The 22,028-nt window shown below is 45.0% G+C and overlaps 1 protein-coding gene across 6 annotated transcripts in view; it reads left to right on the top strand.

The window, feature by feature from the left end:
- Positions 1-326: 326 nt before the first annotated feature.
- Positions 327-22,028, top strand: part of si:ch211-250n8.1 — a 201,965-nt gene continuing 180,263 nt past the window's right edge. For 2 of the 6 annotated variants that reach the window (XM_038776617.1, XM_038776616.1), the window contains exons 1-2: positions 329-539; positions 16,964-17,071. In XM_038776617.1, the coding sequence (XP_038632545.1) occupies positions 503-539; positions 16,964-17,071 (145 nt within the window). In that variant the 5' untranslated portion in view covers positions 329-502. Of the gene's footprint in view, positions 540-16,963; positions 17,072-22,028 lie in introns of all 6 variants that reach the window. The other 4 variants (XM_038776618.1, XM_038776621.1, XM_038776619.1 and 1 more) reach the window with 4 other exon arrangements.

The following is a 22,028-nucleotide window of genomic DNA, read 5'->3' as shown; positions in this document are numbered from 1 at the left end:
ACCCCAGCCAGTCCAGTGTGGACTCGGAGATAGTTAACGCCTCCCAGTCCAGTGATTGACAGCGAGATTGTTAACCCCGCCCAGTCCAGTGATTGACAGCGAGAGTTTTAACCCCGCCCAGTCCAGTGACTGACAGCGAGATTGTTAACCCCGCCCAGTCCAGTGATTGACAGCGAGAGTTTTAACCCCGCCCAGTCCAGTGACTGACAGCGAGATTGTTAACCCCGCCCAGTCCAGTGACTGACAGCGAGATTGTTAACCCCGCCCAGTCCAGTGACTGACAGCGAGATTGTTAACCCCGCCCAGTCCAGTGACTGACAGCGAGATTGTTAACCCCGCCCAGTCCAGTGACTGACAGATTGATCAGGATCCCGGCCAGGAGCTGATTGACAGGCCGGTGTGTCAGAGTGGTGAGCCCATGAGGAAGGGAGCCCGGGCTGGGCTTGTTGGAGAGGGTGGAGTGCCAGTTTCCGGTGGATCGGGCCACTCTTAGGAACTGAAAATGTCGGGAAAGGAGCCGCTGCTCAGCGCCTTGAAGGGTGAGTGTGGCCTGTCACGGGAGCCAGCAAGGGGCCGGCAAGAGTGCCAGGGGGCGATTGCGGGAGGGGACTGAACGGGGTGGGGTGGACTTCGAGCTTGTCTTGCGGCAGAGGCTGGATGGGGGGGACGGGGACGGCGGCAGCGGTCATCTGAGTTGAGGCTGCCAGGGGAGTGGGCATCAATCACAATGTCGTGATTGGCCTCTGCTCGCCTCACAGAATTTCCCTTTGCAGTAGGACAATAATAATAATCCATAGCTCAATAGGTAGAACATTTAAAATCACAACTAGTGTCAGAGGGTTCAGTGTGGGAAGAGAGAGACAAGCAGCATTACACACAGGCTGGAATGGGTGATCAAGAACATTAAAAAAAACTCAATCATTTTTTTTCCAATTAAGGGGAAATTTAGCGTAGCCAATCCACCTACCCAGCACATATTTGGGTTGTGGAGGTGAAACCCACGCAGACATGGGGAGAATGTGCAAACTCCACACGGACAGTGACCCAGGGCCGGGATTCGAACCCGGGTCCTCAGCCGCCGTCCCAGTGCTAAGGTGATCAAGAACATAATTGAGTTAAAATAACTTTTCACGACCCCTGGCAGATGGAGTTTAATTTAGATAAATGTGAGATGATGCATTTTTGGTAGATCAAATTGGGGCAGGACCTACTCAGTAGGGAGTTGGGGAGAGTTATAGATCAAAGAGATCTAGGAGTACAGGTTCGTAACTTTTTGAAAGTGGAGTCACAGGTGGACAGGGTGTTCACGCATGCTTGGTCAGGACATTGAATACAGCAGTTGGACATCTTGTTGAAGTTGTACACGATATTAATAAGGCCACACTTGGAATACTGTGTACAGTTCTGGTCACCCAATTATAGAAAGGATATTATTAAACTAGAAAGAGTGCAGAAAAGATTTACTGGGATGCTACCGGCAGTTGATGGTTTCAATTATAAGGAGAGGCTGAATAGACTGGGACTTTTTTCCCTGGCACGTAGGAGGCTTAGGGGTGATTGTACAGAGGTCTATATAATAATGAGGGGCATAGATAAGGTAGATCGTCAACATCTTTTCCCAAAGGTAGGAGAAGTATAAATCTGGAGGGCATAGGTTTAAGGTGAGAGGGGAGAGATATAAAAGCATCCAGAGGGGCAATTTTTTCCACACACAGGATGGTGAGTGTCTGGAACAAGCTGCCAGGGGAAGTAGTAGAGGCGGGTACAATTTTGTCTTTTAAAAAGCATTTAGATAGTTATATGGATAAGATGGGTATAGAGGGACAAGGGCCAAATCTGGGCAATTGGGACTAGCTTAGTGGTAAAAACTGGGCAGCATGGACAAGTTTGGCCAAAGGGTCTGTTTCCGTGCTCTAAACCTCTCGGATTCCATGACTTCTCAAAGCACTTGCAACCAAAGAAGTCCATTTGAAGTGTTAACAGCCACTGTTGTAATGTCGGAAACTGCAGCCAGTTTGCACTCAACAATCTCGCACAAACAGCAATGTTTAATTACTAAGGAAGCCATGGTATGAAGGATAAAATGTATTATTTTTTTAACAATCTCAGTTGGGCCACCCAACATGCTGGTCCCTGCTCGGGCCGGCCTTCATTCTAACGAGCCCCAGCTGGGTGGTCTCCACCTCCTACCTGGGAAGCTTGAACTCCACTGAGCCCCACAGGGAGATCAGTTATGTTGCCCTGTGGGGCTATGACAATCATAATCTATTTTTATGATGCTGAGTGTGGGATAATTACTGGACAAGATACCAGGCATACCTCCCATGCTCTTCAAAATAGTGCCTTAATAGAAATCTCTTGCATGCACCAGAGGAGGAAGATGGAGCCTCGGTTTAACATTCCATTTGAAACACACCACCTCAAGCAGTGCAGCATTCCCTCAAGGGCAGCACATTGCACAGTGGTTAGCACTGCTGCCTCGCTGCGCCAGGGATCAAGGTTCGAATCTGATCTCGAGTGACTGTGTGGAGTTTGCACATTCTCCCGTGTCTGCATGGGTTACCTCTGGGAGCTCTGGTTTCCTCCTCAGTCCAAAGATGTGTAGATGAGGTGGATTGGACATGCCAAATTGCCCCTAATGGTGGAATTGCAGGAATAGGACAGGGGATTGAGCCCACGTAGGGTGGTCTTTCAAAGGGTCAGTGCAGATTTGATGGGCCAAATGGCGGCCTCCTGCACTTTAAAAAATTTTTTAGAGTACCCAATTGATTTTTCCCAATTAAGGGGCAATTCAGCATGGCCAATCCACCTATCCTGCAGATCTTTGGATTGTGGGGGCAAAACCCATGCAAACATGGGGAGAATGTGCAAACTCCACACGGACAGTGACCCAGAACCGGGATCGAACCTGGGAACTCGGTGCCGTGAAGCAGCAGTGCTAACCACTGCACCACCGTGGTGCACCGGCGGCCTCCTGCACTGTAGGGTTTCTATGATTCTGTGATGCAGTCACTGGATTGCAGAGCAGCTCCTTTTACATGAATTTATCAGTATTTACAAGAAAATCCTAATTGTGCTCTTGTTTTATTTTGTTATTCAAAGAAGTCAATGCTATTAAAATAGTGAGAAGTAAAATTAAGATTGATTTAGTGATATTAGTAGACTCAGCATGTAAGTATGCTTATTACCTTCAGTAAGGCAAAAATACATATCCAAATCAGTGGAGTAATACATTGAAACAAAAACAGTGAATGCTGGAAACTCTCAGCAGGTCGAGCAGCATTTATAGGGAGAGAACTTTGTTTTCTTTCTCTCACTGCTGCCAGATGTGTTGCATTTTTCCAGTATTTGGTGTTTTTGTTTCAGATTCCAGCATCTGCATTATTTTGCTTATTTTAATAAGTTTAGTTGGCTGGAACTGAACATTGGTCTGCTCTGTGGACCTCTGCTTGCCATTTCATCTTTCCCCTTAACTTTCCTTTGCACCTTGCCCCCTCCTCCTCTGCTCCATTTTCTGTCTGTATCTTCTTCCCTTTTCTCTTTCCCATCCACTCCCCATTTCCATCATTTCCATTCTTTCGGACTGTCTTTCTATTTGTGTTTACTTCTACTTTCTGTCCTCCCTACTTCCCTTCCCATGGTCTCTCTTCATCTTTTTTCCCTGTTTCCCCTCACCAAATCTCTCTACACCTCCCTCTATTCCCTCCACCTGGATGTAGAAACAAACTGTGGCCTGATGCTCAGCCCAACTTTCAGTAGCCAGTCCATGTGAAATGAGGTTGATGTCAGAGCCCCACTGTTGTTGTTTTCCTAAATGCGAAACTAGCACAAATGATCTTTGCTTTGGAGATTTAGAAGACATTGCTGATAAATGTTGCTGATGCTACTTGAGGTCTTTAAAATAATAAAGGGGATTTCATATGCTAGGCACAGAGAAGCTATTTCCTCTGCTGGGGAATCTGTATGCCAATTAGGAGTGAAATCACACAATGGAACGTAGAAATCTGGAAGTCTCACATGGATAGATTTTTGTTTGGTAATGGTGTCAAATGTAAAGGCAACAAAATGGAGTTGAAGTATTGACCCACCAGGATCTGATTTAATGGTGTAATAGGCTAGAGGGACTAAATGGCCTCCTGTTCCTATGATAATTTACTGTAAACAAAATAATGGCTAACCAAAACCTTAATCCAGCATTGCCAGAGGGCCAAGAGAGACCAAAGGAAGTAGATACAACATTCTGTTTTTAAAAACCTGGCAGTGCAGTCTAAATCAAGAAAGGTGGGGTTCCCAAAACCAGTGTGTGCTTTAAACAAAGTGAACATATTTAAATTCTTAGTTACAAACTGACATATCTGCCATCTTGGAGTGTAGATTATGTTTTCCGTCTGGCCTTGCATAATTACAGGGGAATTACATGGTGGTTATATTAGAAATCTGGACTGGTAATCTAGAGAATGTGAATTTAAATCCCACTGAATTCAGCTTTTTAAAAAAAAATCTGGAAATGAAAAGGTGGCCTTGAAGATTCTCACAAAAACTCAATGACTCACTAAATGTCTTTTAGGGAAGATAATCCACCATCGTTTTCTGGTCTGGTTGATAGGTGACTCCAAACCTGCAACAAAATGTTTGACTTTTCCATCCTAAAGGCCTAGGAAGCCCCTAAATTGCATTATACCGTTATGCTCACAGTGCTTCAGGAAGGCAGCTCTACCTTCCACCACTACCTTCTGAAGGGCAATTAGGGATGTGTAATACATGTTCCCCTTGCCAACAATGGCTACATTTCAAGAAAGAATCCAAAAAATTGGAGAGAAAAATAAGATGAATAAATAAAACCAAAATTTTAAAAACTCATAGGCATTTTCTTTGCCCAAGCTGCTGCTTTAAACTCCTTAAGGTGCTATGTAGTGCAGCCATTCTTTGGTCTCACCAGGTTATCAATAATTTCAGTCTGTTATAGGTGAAAATATTCACACGAAGGCCTGAGTATAAGTAAAAAAGCAGTTTATTATATCAGAATTCGGGGAGGAAAGGCCTGAGACTCCGCAGCCTTTGACAGCACCTTTTATCACTTGAGCCAAGGCTCACACGGGTTAATATACAGATTCAAGGGGCGGAATTAGTTGTATTCTCATTTACATACAATCAATCAACTATATTCGCGTCACACTTCATTACATGCAGTCAATCAATTTTCCTAGCATCCCAGTTATCACATGTATGGTTAAAGTGGGTGTCGTCTTACCCTCCCCTAACTTCATACAGAAGTCATTCAAAACTAACAATGATGTCCTGTCTGCAACTGGGGTCCTTGATCTTATCAAGGACACAGAGCATTTCTTGTTCTGGGAAGCTGTTATCAGTGGCTGTTGAAATACTCCCTAGGTTCTCATGAGGTAGTTTACACAGTTTGTAACTTATTGTTAAAGGAAAGTGGCTAGTTCAGCCATTTTGTGTCTTCAGTATTGCTAAAATAGTTAACAGCCATTTTGTGTCCTTTCTGATATTAACAAGGATTGTGTATACGCTATCTTTCTACAAATTGCCTCTTCTAAACAGGCATGTAAGCCAATGTCTCATCAGAACTATTCAAAAGTAATATAGGAGCACATACAGGGCCATCTATAATTTATATCATAATCACAAAATGCCCTCCAACACTCCCTCCTTCTGGTCATGGAAGATGTTTACAGAACTCCAACTGACCACAATGAAATGATATGAGGGCTGCAGGGTGTGTCGCAATGATATACGGCCTTTGGGGTTTGTAACCTCCCAGATGTTCCGTATGTACACCGTGCATGTGATTCAAAGATCGCCCCTCAAACGAACCCATGTATGTCACATTTAATGTCTTGATATCAATCATTCCTGCCCCCCTGACTATCTCTACTGTCTGTCATTAAAAGAACAAAGAAAAGTACAGCCCAGGAACAGGCAGTTCGGCCCTGTAAGCCTGTGTCGACCATGCTGCATGTCTAAACTAAAATCTTCTACACTTCCTGGGTCCGTATCCCTCTATTCCCATCCTATTCATGTATTTGTCAAGATGCCCCTTAAATGTCACTATCGTCCCTGCTTCCACCACCTCCTCTGGCAGTGAGTTCCAGGCACCCACTACCCTCTGTGTAAAAAAACGTGCCTCGTACATCTCCTCTAAACCTTGTCCCTCGCTCCTTAAACCTATGCCCCTTAGTAATCGACCCTTCTACCCTGGGAAAAAGCCTCTGACTATCCACTCTGTCTATGCCCCTCATAATTTTGTAGACCTCTATCAGGTCGCCCCTCAACCTCCGTCGTTCCAGTGAGAACAAACCGAGTCTATTCAACCATTCCTCACAGCTAATGCCCTCCATACCAGGCAACATCCTATAAATCTCTTCTGCACCCTCTGCCTCCACATCCCTCTGGTAGTGTGGCGACCAGAATTGAACACTATACTCCAACTGTGGCCTAACTAAGGTTCTATACAGCTGCAACATGACTTGCCAATTCTTATATTCAATGCCCCCCGGTCAATGAAGGCAAGCATGCCGTATGCTTTCTTGACTACCTTGTCCACCTGTGTTGCCCCTTTAAGTGACCTGTACACCAAGATCTCTCTGACTTTCAATACTCTTGAGGGTTTTACCATTCACTGTATATTCTCTACCTGCATTAGACCTTCCAAAATGAATTACCTCACATTTGTCCGGATTAAACTCCATCTGCCATCTCTCCGCCCAAGTCTCCAAACAATCCTGCTGTAACCTCTGACAGTCCTCATCGCTATACGCAATTCCACCAACCTTTGTGTCGTCTGCAAACTTACTAATCAGACCAGTTACATTTTCCTCCAAATCATTTATATATACTACAAACAGCAAAGGTCCCAGCACTGAGCCCTGCGGAACGCCACTAGTCACAGCCCTCCAATTAGAAAAGCACCCTTCCATTGCTACTCTCTGCCTTCTATGACCTAGCCAGTTCTGTATCCATCTTGCCAGCTCACCCCGTGTGACTTCACCTATTGTACCAGTCTACCATGAGGGACCTTGTCAAAGGCCTTACTGGGGCAGCAGGGTAGCATGGTGGTTAGCATAAATGCTTCACAGCTCCAGGGTCCCAGGTTCGATTCCCGGCTGGGTCACTGTCTGTGTGGAGTCTGCACGTCCTCCCCCTGTGTGCGTGGGTTTCCTCCGGGTGCTCCGGTTTCCTCCCACAGTCCAAAGATGTGCGGGTTAGGTGGATTGGCCATGCTAAATTGCCCGTAGTGTCCTAATAAAAGTAAGGTTAAGGGGGGGGTTGTTGGGTTACGGGTATAGGGTGGATACGTGGGTTTGAGTAGGGTGATCATGGCTCGGCACAACATTGAGGGCCGAAGGGCCTGTTCTGTGCTGTACTGTTCTATGTTCTATGTTCTAAGTCAATATAGACAACATCCAATGCCCTACCTGCATCAATCATCTTTGTAACCTCTTCGAAAAACTCTATCAAGTTAGTGAGACACGACCTCCCCTTCACAAAACCATGCTGCCTCTCACTAATACGTCCATTTACTTCCAAATGGGAGTAGATCCTGTCTCCAAGAATTCTCTCCAGTAATTTCCCTACCACTGACGTAAGGCTCACCGACCTGTAGTTCCCTGGATTATCCTTGCTACCCTTCTTAAACAAATGAACAACCTTGGCCATTCTCCAGTCCTCCGGGACATCACCTGAAGACAGTGAGGATCCAAAGATTTCTGTCAAGGCCTCAGCAATTTCCTCTATTGCCCCCTTCAGTATTCTGGGGTAGATCCCATCAGGCCTTGGGGACTTATCTGCCTTAATATTTTTCAAGACGCCCAACACCTGGTCTTTTTGGATCTCAATGTGACCCAGGCTATCTACACACCCTTCTCCAGACTCAACATCCACCAATTCCTTCTCTTTGGTGAATACTGATGCAAAGTATTCATTTAGTACCTCTCCCATTTCCTCTGGCTCAACACAGATTCCCTTGCCTATCCTTCAGTGGGCCAACCCTTTCCCTGGCTACCCTCTTGCTTTTTATGTACGTGTAGAAAGCCTTGGGATTTTCCTTAACCCTATTTGCCAATGACTTTTCATGACCCCCTTCTAGCCCTCCTGACTTCTTGCTTAAGTTCCTTTCTTCTTTCCTTATATTCCACACAGGCTTCGTCTGTTCCCAGCCTTCTAGCCCTGACAAATGCCTCCTTTTTCTTTTTGATGAGGCCGACAATATCTCTCGTTATCCAAGGTTCCCGAAATTTGCCATATTTATCCTTCTTCCGCACAGGAACATGCCGGTCCTGAATTCCTTTCAACTGACATTTGAAAGCCTCCCACATGTCAGATGTTGATGTACCCTCAAACATCTGCCCCCAATCTAGGTTCTTCAGTTCCCGCCTAATATTGTTATAATTAGCCTTTCCCCAATTTAGCACATTCACCCTCGGACCACTCTTATCCTTGACCACCAGCACCTTAAAACTTACTGAATAGTGGTCACTGTTTCCGAAATGCTCCCCCCCAGAAACTTCTACCACCTGGCCAGGCTTATTCCCCAATACCAGGTCCAGTACAGCCCCTTCCCTCGTTGGACTATCTACATATTGTTTTAAGAAGCCCTCCTGGATGCTCCTGACAAACTCTGCCCCATCTAAGCCCCTAGCACTAAGTGACTCCCAGTCTATTGGGGAAGTTGAAGTCTCCCATCACAACAACCCTGTTGTTTTTACTCGTTTTCAAAATCTGTCTACTTATCTGCTCCTCTCCCATCACAACAACCCTGTTGTTTTTACTCCTTTCCAAAATCTGTCTACCTATCTGCTCCTCTATCTCCCGCTGGCTGTTGGGAGGCCTGTAGTAAACCCCCAACATTGTGACTGCACCCTTCTTATTCCTGATCTCTCCCCATATAGCCTCGCTGCCCTCTGAGGTGTCCTCCCGTAATACAGCTGTGATATTCTCCTGAACCAGTAGCGCAACTCCGCCACCCCTTTTACATCCCCCTCTATCCCGCCTGAAACATCTAAATCCTGGAACGTTTAGCTGCCAATCCTGTTCTTCCGTCAACCAGGTCTCTAAATTGCAACAACCTCATAGTTCCAAGTACTAATCCAAGCTCTAAGTTCATCTGCCTTACCCGTAATATTTCTTGCATTAAAACATATGCACTTCAGGCCACCAGACCCACTGTTTTCAGCAACATCTCCCTATCTGCTCTTCCTCAGAGCCATACTGGCCCTATTCCCTCGTTCTTCCTCAATGCTTTCACCTTCTGACCTATTGCTCCGGTACCCACCCCCCGCCATACTAGTTTAAACCCTCCCGTGTGACACTAGCAAACCTCGCGGCCAGGATATTTATGCCTCTCCAGTTTACGTCCTTCTTATACAGGTCACACCTTCCCTTGAAGAGCTCCCAGTGGTCCAGATAACGGAAACCCTCCCTCCTACACCAGCTGTTTAGCCACGTGTTTAGCTGCTCTATCTTTATATTTCTAGCATCACTGGCACGTGGCACAGGGAATAATCCCGAGATTACAACCCTAGAGGTCCTGTCTTTTAACTTTCTGCCTAGCTCCCTGAACTCCTGCTGCAGGACCTCATGCCCCTTCCTGCCTATGTCATTAGTACTAATATGTACAACGACCTCTGCTTGTTTGCCCTCCCCCTTCAGAGTCTGCATCTATCTGTTCTGAGACATCCTGGACCCTGGCACCAGGGAGGCAACATACCATCCTGGAGTCTCTTTCACGTCCACTGAAGCGTCTATCTGTGCCCCTGACTATGGAGTCTCTGCTGACTATTGCTCTTGTGCGCTTTGACCCTCCCTGCTGAATATCAGAGCCAGCCGCGGTGCCACTGCTCTAGCTGCTGCTCTTTTCCCCTGATAGGCTATCCGCCCCCCGACAGTATCCAAATGGGTACATAGTTTTACATAGAATTTACAGCGCAGAAGGAGGCCATTCGGCCCATCGAGTCTGCACCGGCTCTTGGAAAGAGCACCCTACCCCCTACCCAAGATCAACACCTCCACCCTATCCCCATAACTCAGTAACCCCACCCAACACTAAGGGAAATTTTGGACACTAAGGGCAATTTATCATGGCCAATCCACCTAACCTGCACATCTTTGGACTGTGGGAGGAAACCGGAGCACCCGAAGGAAACCCACGCACACACGGGGAGGATGTGCAGACTCCGCACAGGCAGTGACCCAAGCCGCAATCGAACCTGGGACCCTGGCGCTGTGAAGCAATTGTGCTATCCACAATGCTATCGTGCTGCCCTAAACAGGTATACCTGTTCGAGAGGGGGACAACCACAGGGGATTCCTTCACTGACTGCCTGCCCCTTCTGGTGGTCACCCATTTCTCTGCCTGCACCTTGGGTGTGACCACATTTATATAACTGCTATCTATGACGCTTTCCGCCACCTGCATCCAACTGCTGCTCCAACCGAACCATGCGGTCTGTGAGGAGCTCTGGTTGGGTGCACTTTCTGCAGATGAAGCCATTCGGGATGCTGAAAGCCTCCCGGACCTGCCACATCTCATAGTCAGAGCACTGCACCCCTCTAATTGACATTGCGTTAATTAATCAGAAAATTAAATTTAAAAAAAATTATTTTAAAAAAAGTTATATGTTTTCTAGCACTAGATTTCTACTATAAATGTGAAAGCTAAATGAGGATAGCAAATGTGGTCCCTTTGTTCAAGAAGGGGAGTAGAGATAACCCCGGTAACTATAGGCCGGTGAGCCTAACGTCTGTGGTGGGTAAAGTCTTGGAGAGGATTATAAAAGATACGATTTATAATCATCTAGATAGGAATAATATGATTAGGGATAGTCAGCATGGTTTTGTGAAGGGTAGGTCATGCCTCACAAACCTTATCGAGTTCTTTGAGAAGGTGACTGAACAGGTAGACGAGGGTAGAGCAGTTGATGTGGTGTATATGGATTTCAGTAAAGCGTTTGATAAGGTTCCCCACGGTCGGCTATTGCAGAAAATACGGAGGCTGGGGATTGAGGGTGATTTAGAGATGTGGATCAGAAATTGGCTAGTTGAAAGAAGACAGAGAGTGGTAGTTGATGGGAAATGTTCAGAATGGAGTTCAGTTACGAGTGGCGTACCACAAGGATCTGTTCTGGGGCCGTTGCTGTTTGTCATTTTTATAAATGACCTAGAGGAGGGCGCAGAAGGATGGGTGAGTAAATTTGCAGACGACACAAAAGTCGGTGGAGTTGTAGACAGTGCGGAAGGATGTTGCAGGTTACAGAGGGACATAGATAAGCTGCAGAGCTGGGCTGAGAGGTGGCAAATGGAGTTTAATGTGGAGAAGTGTGAGGTTATTCACTTTGGAAAGAATAACAGGAATGCGGAATATTTGGCTAATGGTAAAATTCTTGGTAGTGTGGATGAGCAGAGGGATCTCGGTGTCCATGTACATAGATCCCTGAAAGTTGCCACCCAGGTTGATAGGGTTGTGAAGAAGGCCTATGGTGTGTTGGCCTTTATTGGTAGAGGGATTGAGTTCCGGAGCCATGAGGTCATGATGCAGCTGTACCAAACTCTGGTACGGCCGCATTTGGAGTATTGCGTACAGTTCTGGTCGCCTCATTATAGGAAGGACGTGGAAGCTTTGGAACGGGTGCAGAGGAGATTTACCAGGATGTTGCCTGGTATGGAGGGAAAATCTTATGAGGAAAGGCTGATGGACTTGAGGTTGTTTTCGTTAGAGAGAAGAAGGTTAAGAGGTGACTTAATAGAGGCATACAAAATGATCAGAGGGTTAGATAGGGTGGACAGCGAGAGCCTTCTCCCGCGGATGGAGGTGGCTAGCACGAGGGGACATAGCCTTAAATTGAGAGGTAATAGATATAGGACAGAGGTCAGAGGTGGGTTTTTTACGCAAAGAGTGGTGAGGCCGTGGAATGCCCTACCTGCAACAGTAGTGAACTCGCCAACATTGAGGGCATTTAAAAATTTATTGGATAAGCATATGGATGATAAGGGGATAGTGTAGGTTAGATGGCCTTTAGTTTTTTTTTCCATGTCGGTGCAACATCGAGGGCCGAAGGGCCTGTACTGCGCTGTATCGTTCTATGTTCTATGTTCTATGTAAATGCAGTACTCTCCGATCTCTGGCTTAGATACCCCTCTAAATTATAATTCAGTAATTATGTTTAATTAGTTTAATAATGCTTAATTTTAAAATTTAGTGTGGATTCCCAACCAGCCAATCAGGTCACAGCTTTACTGTGATGTCACTTCAGTCCCCCCCCACCCCACAATTTGAAAAGGTAATAAAAATAAAAATCACGTACCTTCCCAGGATACTCTCTGGTTCTCCCCCTGCAGATTAAAAGTTACAGGCCAGAAGAAAGAGAACAAAACAGTAGGGAAAAAGCACCTTCTCCCACTCTGCACCGAATTACCTCACTGCCTCAAATTACCAAGTTCCAATTCCCATTCTGGAGGTGTTTCACTCACTCTGGATGTGTCTCCTTGACCTGCACGAAGCTTACTGAGTGCGCTTTCTGTCTGTCTTTTATACAGACCTCAGCTAACCAGGGTGACTCACTACTTCAGCTTCAAAGAGAAGAATACAATGTACACCTTTGTGCCACTAAACAGGCCTCAGGTGACTGACAGATAACTGCTTCTCAGCAATTAGGGTGGGGGCAGCTTCAGCCAATCAGACACTAAGCTACACACTGCACTTTTAACTGAAAAACAGCAGAATTAGACTTACCATTTACCTTTCCTGATTACCTCACTGCACCAAATTACCAAGTTCCAATTCACACACTGGATGTCTCACTCACTCAGGATGTGTCTCCTTTGACCTGCGCAAAGCTTACTCAAGACCTGCGCAAAGCTTACTTCAAATAAGCTCATCTAACAGTCCCACACACTCTGCCACTAACTTTCACTCTGAAGTAGTTCCTCTGTGTGTGTGTGTCTGTGTGTGTGCGCTTTTTTGTCAAGCATGGATTTTTCGTTAACTGGTGGTAAAGCTTAACTGATTGACCCATCTTGAGTCTTCGTTCCCCCAGAGTTTTTGCAAGATGTGGGACCATCTCTGGTTATTTATATTCCTAACTCAAATGATCTTAGGTGGGCCTATAGTGCTCCAACCCAAGGAATTGGTTAGACAGCTGAACTATCTAGCTTATGCCATTCAATGACTTTGGCATGCAGATTATACTGTTGTTGTAAAGTTCCTAAATCTACAGGAGCACTCTCTATGGGATCATTCATTGTGATTGAAGCTGTTGAAGGAGTTTAATTTACAGTTGCTTCAGAAAAATCAGTTGAGGTTTCTGTGCCTAACTCTCTTCTAATATTATTGCTTCTTTGACTGCTTTTTCGGCATTATCAATGTGGAGTTGTCTTTGTGTATTAGAAACTACTGTACGAATGTAACAGGGTTGACTACGATTGTTAAGTGCTATCTATTTCCACCAAGACGCTGAATTAAAGGTTTACCTTCTGAAGTACAGTGTGAACCTCTGTGACACAGGGGACGAGTGATGATGGCACTGTCAGACAAAATACTTACTGTTTGATTAGAAGTTTGTCTTATGTCTGTGAAGTTGCCAAGAATTTGCATACTGGAGAGAATGTTTATAGTACATCGTATTTTAATAACTTCCTGGTTGTGGCATGGCCTGTAAATGTGATGATTCTTAAATATGGTAGGAGAAGCCACCCAGAATCACATCCGCAGCTTCTCTAATTGGTTCTTTCATAACTGGATGTGATTCAAAGTCAATTAGGGGAAGTGGACAATTATGAGGATCTCTTTTAAGTTGATAAATGAGGCAGCAAAGCTATCATTTTTGTTGTCATTATCAGTGCCACTGTGAATTCCAACACCTACTTTATTCAATCGTTTTGTGTGCGTGTTGAATGTGAAGTGACAGACTGCAGACCTGTGATGTACTTAAAATGTTGCACTGCCCAAAATGTATCCAGTGGATGATGTTCACACATAGTGCATGGCCTCTGCCCCTTGCAGGATTTATGTGAGCACATAAAATTGGTTGCGGCCTTCCAGCATATTTCTGACAAAGCATGGCAGTTAGACTTTGTAGAAGTGACCTTTGGATGAAATGGTTGAGCAGAATCAGGCATTTGCAAAACTGCTATTTTAAATAGAGATAAGAATCTATTAACGTTCATTCTATAACAGGGTGATGTGAAGCCAGGGACCTCTCCTGGAAAAGCTTAGAGTGAGATATTGCGAACTGCAAGGAAGATCATTACGGGCTGTAAACCAGAGATTCTAATCCACACTCATACTGTGAAAAAAGTGCCATAAACAACTCATCAACTGAAGCAAGGTCTATATTTTGAGCTTAATTCTTGCTATTGTTACGCATTTCCACCCTTCTGTAGCTGTCTGTCTTGTGTGTGTGTGTGTGTGGAGGATGGGGCAATTAAAGTGAGAGTTAGGTATTAGTGCGTCATTAAGCAGCTGTTTTTACTGCACATTCATATTTATTCTTGTTATAAATAAATAGTAATTGTGTTTAAACGTACAAAGTTGGTGACCGTAATACTGGACAGCCAAGGGCCAAAGATTTTGGGAATTCTTAGTAGAATTATTGGTTAATTCACTTGTGTTATGACTCCGGGGCACGTGGGGATGAAATTGACCGCGCACTTGCCCAGGATGACGCAACAAACAATTTCTTATCATCACGACCTATTACCATAACAGGGGCTTTTCATTCCCTATGCTGCTCTATTTTATAATAACTAGTCACTTAAAATAAGTTCTGTCTCAGATGATTTTATATGATGCCTGAAAGTCTTCCAAATTTTCTCTTGAGATCTGAGCCTTAATAAAAGCCCATCTCCTTGCACATAAAGCATTCAGAAGGTGCCAAAAAATTAAACGGATTGCCATACCTTCTGGAGCAAGTGGATTATCGCATAGCACAGAAGGCAATTTAGGATTTTGCCATGGACTAATAAACAGGAACTGTTAGCAGGAGAGGATCTCAAAGAAATCTCTCAACGCCCAGGGCTGCTGGTCCTCGCATCAAACGGTTTGTTTTGCCTGTGGGAAGATGGCGTATGTTAAAGTCCCAGACCATCTCTCCACCGAACAAAAGAAAAAAAACATTCTTATACATTTTTCAAAACAGCTACACAGCCCAGTTAGGCTGGACCATGTCCATAATACTGATTATAGATTACATACATTCGTTATATATCCAATTAAATTTGACATTATGTAAAGTGGGTTGGTACCTATGTTGCTCGTTATGCTCTCTCCTTAATTGGCTCTGTTTATGGCGGTTAATATGGTCGCCATCCTTAATTCTAATTATGCTTGCTCAAGAGTCGGCAGGTATCTTTTCGATACCGCCGCAAGGTTCAAAACCGAATACTGATCAAAGACTTGATACACCAGTTAGTAAGTTCAAAATCAATACTCATTTATTTACACACAGTCAATTATACTCATGCACAAACTCTACTAACTAAACTATACCTACTACTAAAAGCCTATACTTAGTTTCGGGTGCCCACTCAGTCAGAGGAACAATGGCCGTTGTCCGGCTCTGAGGCTGCTGGCATCGAACTTGTATGGAATAGTGCGTTGACTTTGGACTTACTTGTGTCTGGTGCAGCTGCTAGGCAGGTCTCTCGCTGCTGAGAGCCAAGGCCAAGAAGAACGATTCTCTCTTGGGGGCTTCCTATTATACCCCAAAGGGGCTTCGCGCGCTCTTGGGCGGGCCTTGAATGTGGCCCCAATTAATTGGACCATATCCTAATCATTGGTGTTGATTTCCTCCAATAAAGGGGTGGCTGCCCTGATCGGTGGGCGGGCCCTAGGTGACTGTTAGCCTGCTTTGTTTTAGTCTCCACTGGCGCCGGGGTGTCTGCTTTGGTATCGTTTGCTTAAATGTTTCTCTTTTGTCCCCGGAGATAGCTCATTAGTATGCTAATAACTTTGCAGTATCGGTCTTGTCTGGGAGCTGCAAACTTCAATCCACAGACAAACCTTGTATTGGCTTGCTTTCTCAGCATTGTCCAATTTTCCCTTCATTCTCTGCAAGTGTCCATTTTGTAATCGGGACATGGCCACCCCAGGTGGCTACACCTTACCAACCCCTAACTTCATGAAGAAGTCACTCATACTAACTGTTAAAATTATCTTTACTGCCTGCATCTGGAGACCCTGGGCTGGCGAGGATGAACAATGAGCCTTGTCCTGTGGAGCTGTTATCACTCGCTGGTGAAGTACTCTCCAGAATCTCCCATGTCTGTTTCCTATTCAATGCCTTGATATCAATCATCCATGTCTCCCTGACTACCTCTGCTGTCTGTAATTATATGATGTTATTTATACCAGTTTGCAACTCAACCCAGCTAATCGTTGTTCAGGAATGTGGCTAATTCAGTGGTCATTTTGCGTCTTTAGTATTGCTAACTCAGCTAACAGCCATTTTGTGTAACTTCTTTTAATTGTATGTCCGTCCTTTCTGATATTAGTAATTCTTAGGTTATAAAATCACAAGCATTGTTGAGACACTATCTATTCCTACCAATTGCCTCGTATACAGGCATCTGAGCCAGGGTACCTTTATCTAAAATCTTCTTTCTAAATCTTGACTTCAACAATAGGAACTATATCATGCAACCATTTGAAGTGAATTCTTTACATGGACATTGCTTATCAACTTAAGATATAATTGACCAGCAAAAATTCTATGTAGCTACTTGACAGGAAGAAGATGACATGATGTTCAATCATGATCATCCACTGGACATGGAAAATAAGTGCAGGAGGAGGCTTCTGAGGCTTCCTCACCCCTGAGAGCACCTGTGCCCTGCCACATTTGAACCACATAGGTGCTGCATTTTGTTCTCGGGGCCCAGATTGACTTTACTTTCCAGTGTAACCACCTGCACCAATGTAATAGGAGTCGTTCTGTTTCCTCGACAGCGTGCATCCTGAACATCCAGGCAGACAAGGATTCCATCACAGATTGCAACCCTCATCTTGCCTCCATGTGTGATATTCTAGAGGTTATCCTGCGAAAGGGAATTAGGCGTGAGTAATAGTCAACAAAATGGCGTGGCACTTCGTATTTCAGAATGCTTAATTTATTTTCCAAATTGCTCATGTGCTTTATGGTTGTGACTTATGAAACGTGACAGCCAATTTGCTAACAGAAATCCCCCATAAACAGCAATATGTTAAGTGGTCAAGTTATGTTTTATTAGTGATGGTGGTTGAAGGATAAATATTGGCCAGGACACCAGTCACAACTCCCCAATTCTTTGAATAGTGTTGTGGGATTTTTATATTCAGCTGAGAGGGCAGCCAAGGCCTCCGCTTAATGTCCATATGAAGCATGGCTCCTCCAACAAACAAGCAGAAGATCCTACAGGTGAACACTGGACTGTGCTGTGTTAGCTAATTTTACCTATGATAATGGAAGTGCTGCAATTTCTGTCACACCACTCCCCACATACCCCAGCCCTCACCCATCCCTGGGCTGGTCAGAAAAACAATTAGCTCAAATTCCTGCTCTGGATTGCTATCCAGTGGCCCTTGTCAAAAAGGTACAGACTTGTGGTTATTGGATAAGGATTGGATTGGGCGATGTCATGAGTGCTTCTGCAGTTAAATAGCATACAGGCATTCACATACATGAAGGCTGCCTGGGGTTGATTACCATACACCTTTTCAAATATTTGGAACTATACTACAGCAGCAGTCAACACTATCAGCAATGGAAACTAGAGAACTCAAGGTAAAATCAGAATGTATCAAGGGCACTCGCCAATTCAACAGAATGGGAATATCTTCTCTGTGAATCCTGATAAACATTGTCATGGATCTGCCTACTAACAGCAATAAAACAAATTTAACAAGGCATGATAAGATGGGATCTGCCCAGCAACAGGTAGAAATCTACCTCGCGACAGTAGCCAGCATTCCAAAGGCATAATGTGATGTGACTTTCCCAGTAATGAGATGAGAAGGCATCCAGTCAGAATCGGGTGTAAATCACCCCATTAGTAGAAACAACCTACCTAAATGACTGAAAGATAGTGGGGTATGCACAAGCTAATTTCTAGAGTTAAGGAATTGGAGAGAGGCAAGGCAGCCACATACATAGAATAAAGAATCAAAGGGGAAAATTATATAATTGCAAACACCGTCAGAAGCAGGGAGGCCAGTTAACATCCAAGAGCCTGAGAGGTCAATTTTACATCTAAGTCTTAGAGCCAAGGTCATGCAGAAACCTTTGTAAACACAGTTTAAGTATCTTCTCTGGACCAGGAAAAGGCGTTTCCCAGACTTGATTATCAGCCTTATATTGTGTGGTAACTTTCAGCTGGATTTGACTTTTAGATTTATTTAAATTGGATGTTGTTTGGGGAAAGGCAATTTTTTTTTGAATAAACAATTTTATCGAGTTATTTTTGGCATATAAAACAATGACATTGTATAGTATCGTACAAAAGGAAAAGCAAATAGTACGTAGTGCAAACCACGACTCCATTCGCGCAAGGACCTGCCTAAACCACCCCCTACTGTACACTACCCTAGCCCCCTGCCCCCCTGCTGACGATTAATTCTCCGCGAAGAAGTCAATGAAAGGCTGCCACCTCCGGGCGAACCCAATAGTGGACCTCTCAAGGCGAACTTAACCTTTTCTAGACCGAGAAAGCTCGCCATGTCCGATAACCATGCTTCGGTCTTCGGGGACTTTGAATCCCTCCATGCCAACAGTATTCGTCGCCGGGCTACCAGGGAAGCAAAGGCCAAGACATTGGCATCCTTCTCCTCCTGGACTCCCGGGTCCTCCGACACCTCGAAGATTGCCACCTCAGGACTCATTACCACCCAAGTTTTCAAAACCCGGGACATGATGTCCGCGAATCCCTGCCAGTACCCCCTGAGTCTAGGGCACGACCAGAACATGTGCATGTGATTAGCCGGCCCACCGGCGCATCTGGCACACTTGTTTTACTCATCCGGGCCACAGGCAGAACAGTACTGGGGTCCACCAACCTGAGAGGAAAGTATGAAGTGTCTCTGTACTGGGATGTGGAAAGTCACAGGGAGTGGCAGCATGTTGGGAGGGCAAAATCACAGTCTGGTATTCTTTTCATTCATGGCATGCGTGCGTCGCTGGCAGACACATTCATTATCCATCCCTAATTACTCTTGAGAAGGTGGTGGTGAGCTACCTTCTTGAACCGCAGTTTATCCATGTGATGTAGGTGCTGTTCAGGATTTTGATACAGTGACAATTTAGGAACGGTGATATATTTCAAAGTCAGGATGGTGTGTGGCTTGAAGGGGAACTTGCACGTTGTGGTTTTCCCATTTGTCTGCTGCCCTTGTCCTTCTAGGTGGGAAAGTTTGCAGGTTTGGAAGATGCTGTTGAAGGAGCCTTGGTGAATTGCAGCAGCGCATCTTGTCGATGGTACACCTGGCTGACATTGGTGGTGGAAGAACTGAATATATATGGTGGTGGATAGACTGCAGTCATGCGGGCCACTTTGTCCTGAATGGTGTTGAGCGTCTTCTCCAGGCAATAGGGAGTGTTCCACCACACTCCTGACTTGTGCCTTGTAGATGGCGGACAGGCTTTGGGGAGTCTGGAGATTAGTTACTGTCTGCCTTTGACCTGCTCTTGGAGTTACAGTATTTATATGGCTGGGCCACTTTATTTTGTAATCAATGGTAACCCACCGCAGGATATTGATAGTGGAGAATTCAGCAATCGTAATGCCATTTGTTGCTGTTTTACCTGAACCACAAGACGCACGTACATTTCTTGTATTGGAAAAATGACTACATAATCAGTATGGCAGCACGGTAGCATAGTGGTTAGCACAATTGCTTCACAGCTCCAGGGTCCCAGATTCGATTCCGGCTTGGGTCACTCTGTGTGGAGTCTGCACATCCTCCCCGTGTGTGCGTGGGTTTCCTCCGGGTGCTCCGGTTTCCTCCCACAGTCCAAAGATGTGCAGGTTAGGTGGATTGGCCATGATAAATTGTCCTTAGTGTCCAAAATTGCCCTTAGTGTTGGGTGGGGTTACTGGGTTATGGGGATAGGGTGGAGGTGTTAACCTTGGGTAGGGTGCTCTTTCCAGGAGCCGGTGCAGACTCGATGGGCCGAATGGCCTCCTTCTGCACTGTAAATTCTATGGTTAAATTTTATGGTATGTTAGTTCAATTTTAATTTATTATTAAACACAGGCTTGGTGCTATGCATAATAATCTACACACGGCTACTTATTGAACTACACCTAACAACTAAAGCGACCTTTACTTAACTTCCAAGTGACCGGCTCTGTGCAGGTTAGACAAGGCCTTTATCTGGATCCTCATGTGTGTCGGCTGGAAGTCTTCAGGCTTGGCTCGGCTGCGGCCCGTCCTTCTGGTAGCGATCGCGGGTCCTTGAACTTGGCTGGTCGATATGCTGCAGTTGGTCAGAGCAGAGGTCGGTCCCAAAAGAGGCCGAATACTGGTTGCGCAGTTCTTCTTATCCCCAATCTTTTGCGCTCTTTTGGGCGGTCCCAACTCGGGATCCAATGGATCGTAAAGTAAAGGGGTGGGTAGTCGGTGACAGTCTGGTAGCAATAGGTAGCAATGGGTGCTGGAACCCTGGACATAGTAGCATTCAAAAATGCATCATGATGCAACGGGATTGTTTGGATGCGGGGGCGGGGCGGTGTTCAGCGAGCAGAGACGCGGCTGCAGAAATCTGTTTTATTGAGGGGGCTGGGAGCGGTGCATGGTTGGAGAATGGTAGGGTAAGAGGGTCTGAAGGTTGCCTCCTCCAAATTCCCAGCTGTCAGCCAGGTTAATCTGCTGTTACTCTTATCTGCCTACAGTCTGCTCTTACAGTGAGCATGTACGCCAATAAATGTAGTCAGTATGCACAGTGCCAGCATGTACAGTCGACATGCACAGTGCCAGTATACAGTCAACATATAGTCAGTGTACCGCCAACATATACAGCATGCATAGAGTCAAGACACAGGATGGTGCAGTCAACATGTTATTTTCATATTAAAAACAGGTTCTAGGCCAGGTTTTGGGCAGACTACTGTTACGTTCCCCGACCACATCCCAACAGTGTCTAGGATACCAGGATTCTGGAAAGAAACTCCATTATTTTATTTTAATTTTGTAATACTGTGAGGAAAGGATACCTCGTTCCAGGAGTGATTTCACTCAATAAAGGGATATGGTATATTAAAATGAACTTTTTTACTAACACAGTATTAAAATATTTTTAAAATCACACACAACAAATAGACACAACAATTACATTGAAGCATAGAAACAGAGAAAATAGGAGTTGGAGATCATTCGGCCCTTCTAGCCTTCCCCACCATTCATTATGATCATGGCTGATCATCAAGTTCAATTCTTTGATTCCGCCTTCCCCCCCCATATCCCTTAATCCCACTTAGCCCCAAGAACTATATCTAATTCTTTCTTGAAATTACACAACATTTTGGCCTCAGCTACTTTCTGTGGTAGCAAATTCCAGAGATTCACCACTCTCTGGGTGAAGAACTTTCTCCTCACCTCAGCCCTTATCCTCAAACTATGATCCTTAGTTCTGGACTCCCCCACCATTGAGAACATTCTTTTGAATCTACCTAGTATAATCTTGTCAGAATTTATAAATTTCTATGAGATCCCCTTTCACTCTTCTAAATTCCAATGAATATATATTTTTTTCTATAAATTTAGAGAACCCAATTATTTTTTCCAATTAAGGGGCAATTTAGCGTGGCCAATCCACCTATCCTGCACATCTTTGGGTTGTGGGGGTGAAACCCACGCAGACACGGGGAGAATGTGCAAACTCCACACGGACAGTGACCCAGGGTCGGGATTCGAACCTGGGTCCTCAGCGCCATAGGCAGCAATACTAACCACTGTGCCACCGTGCTGCCCAAATTCCAATGAATATGATCCTAACCAACTTAGTCTGTAGTCAATTTACAGTGTCAAAACCCCAGTATTC

This window comes from Scyliorhinus canicula, chromosome 18, assembly GCF_902713615.1.
Source record: "Scyliorhinus canicula chromosome 18, sScyCan1.1, whole genome shotgun sequence".
NCBI lineage: Eukaryota > Metazoa > Chordata > Chondrichthyes > Carcharhiniformes > Scyliorhinidae > Scyliorhinus > Scyliorhinus canicula.
This window is presented reverse-complemented; position numbering and strand designations above follow the sequence as displayed.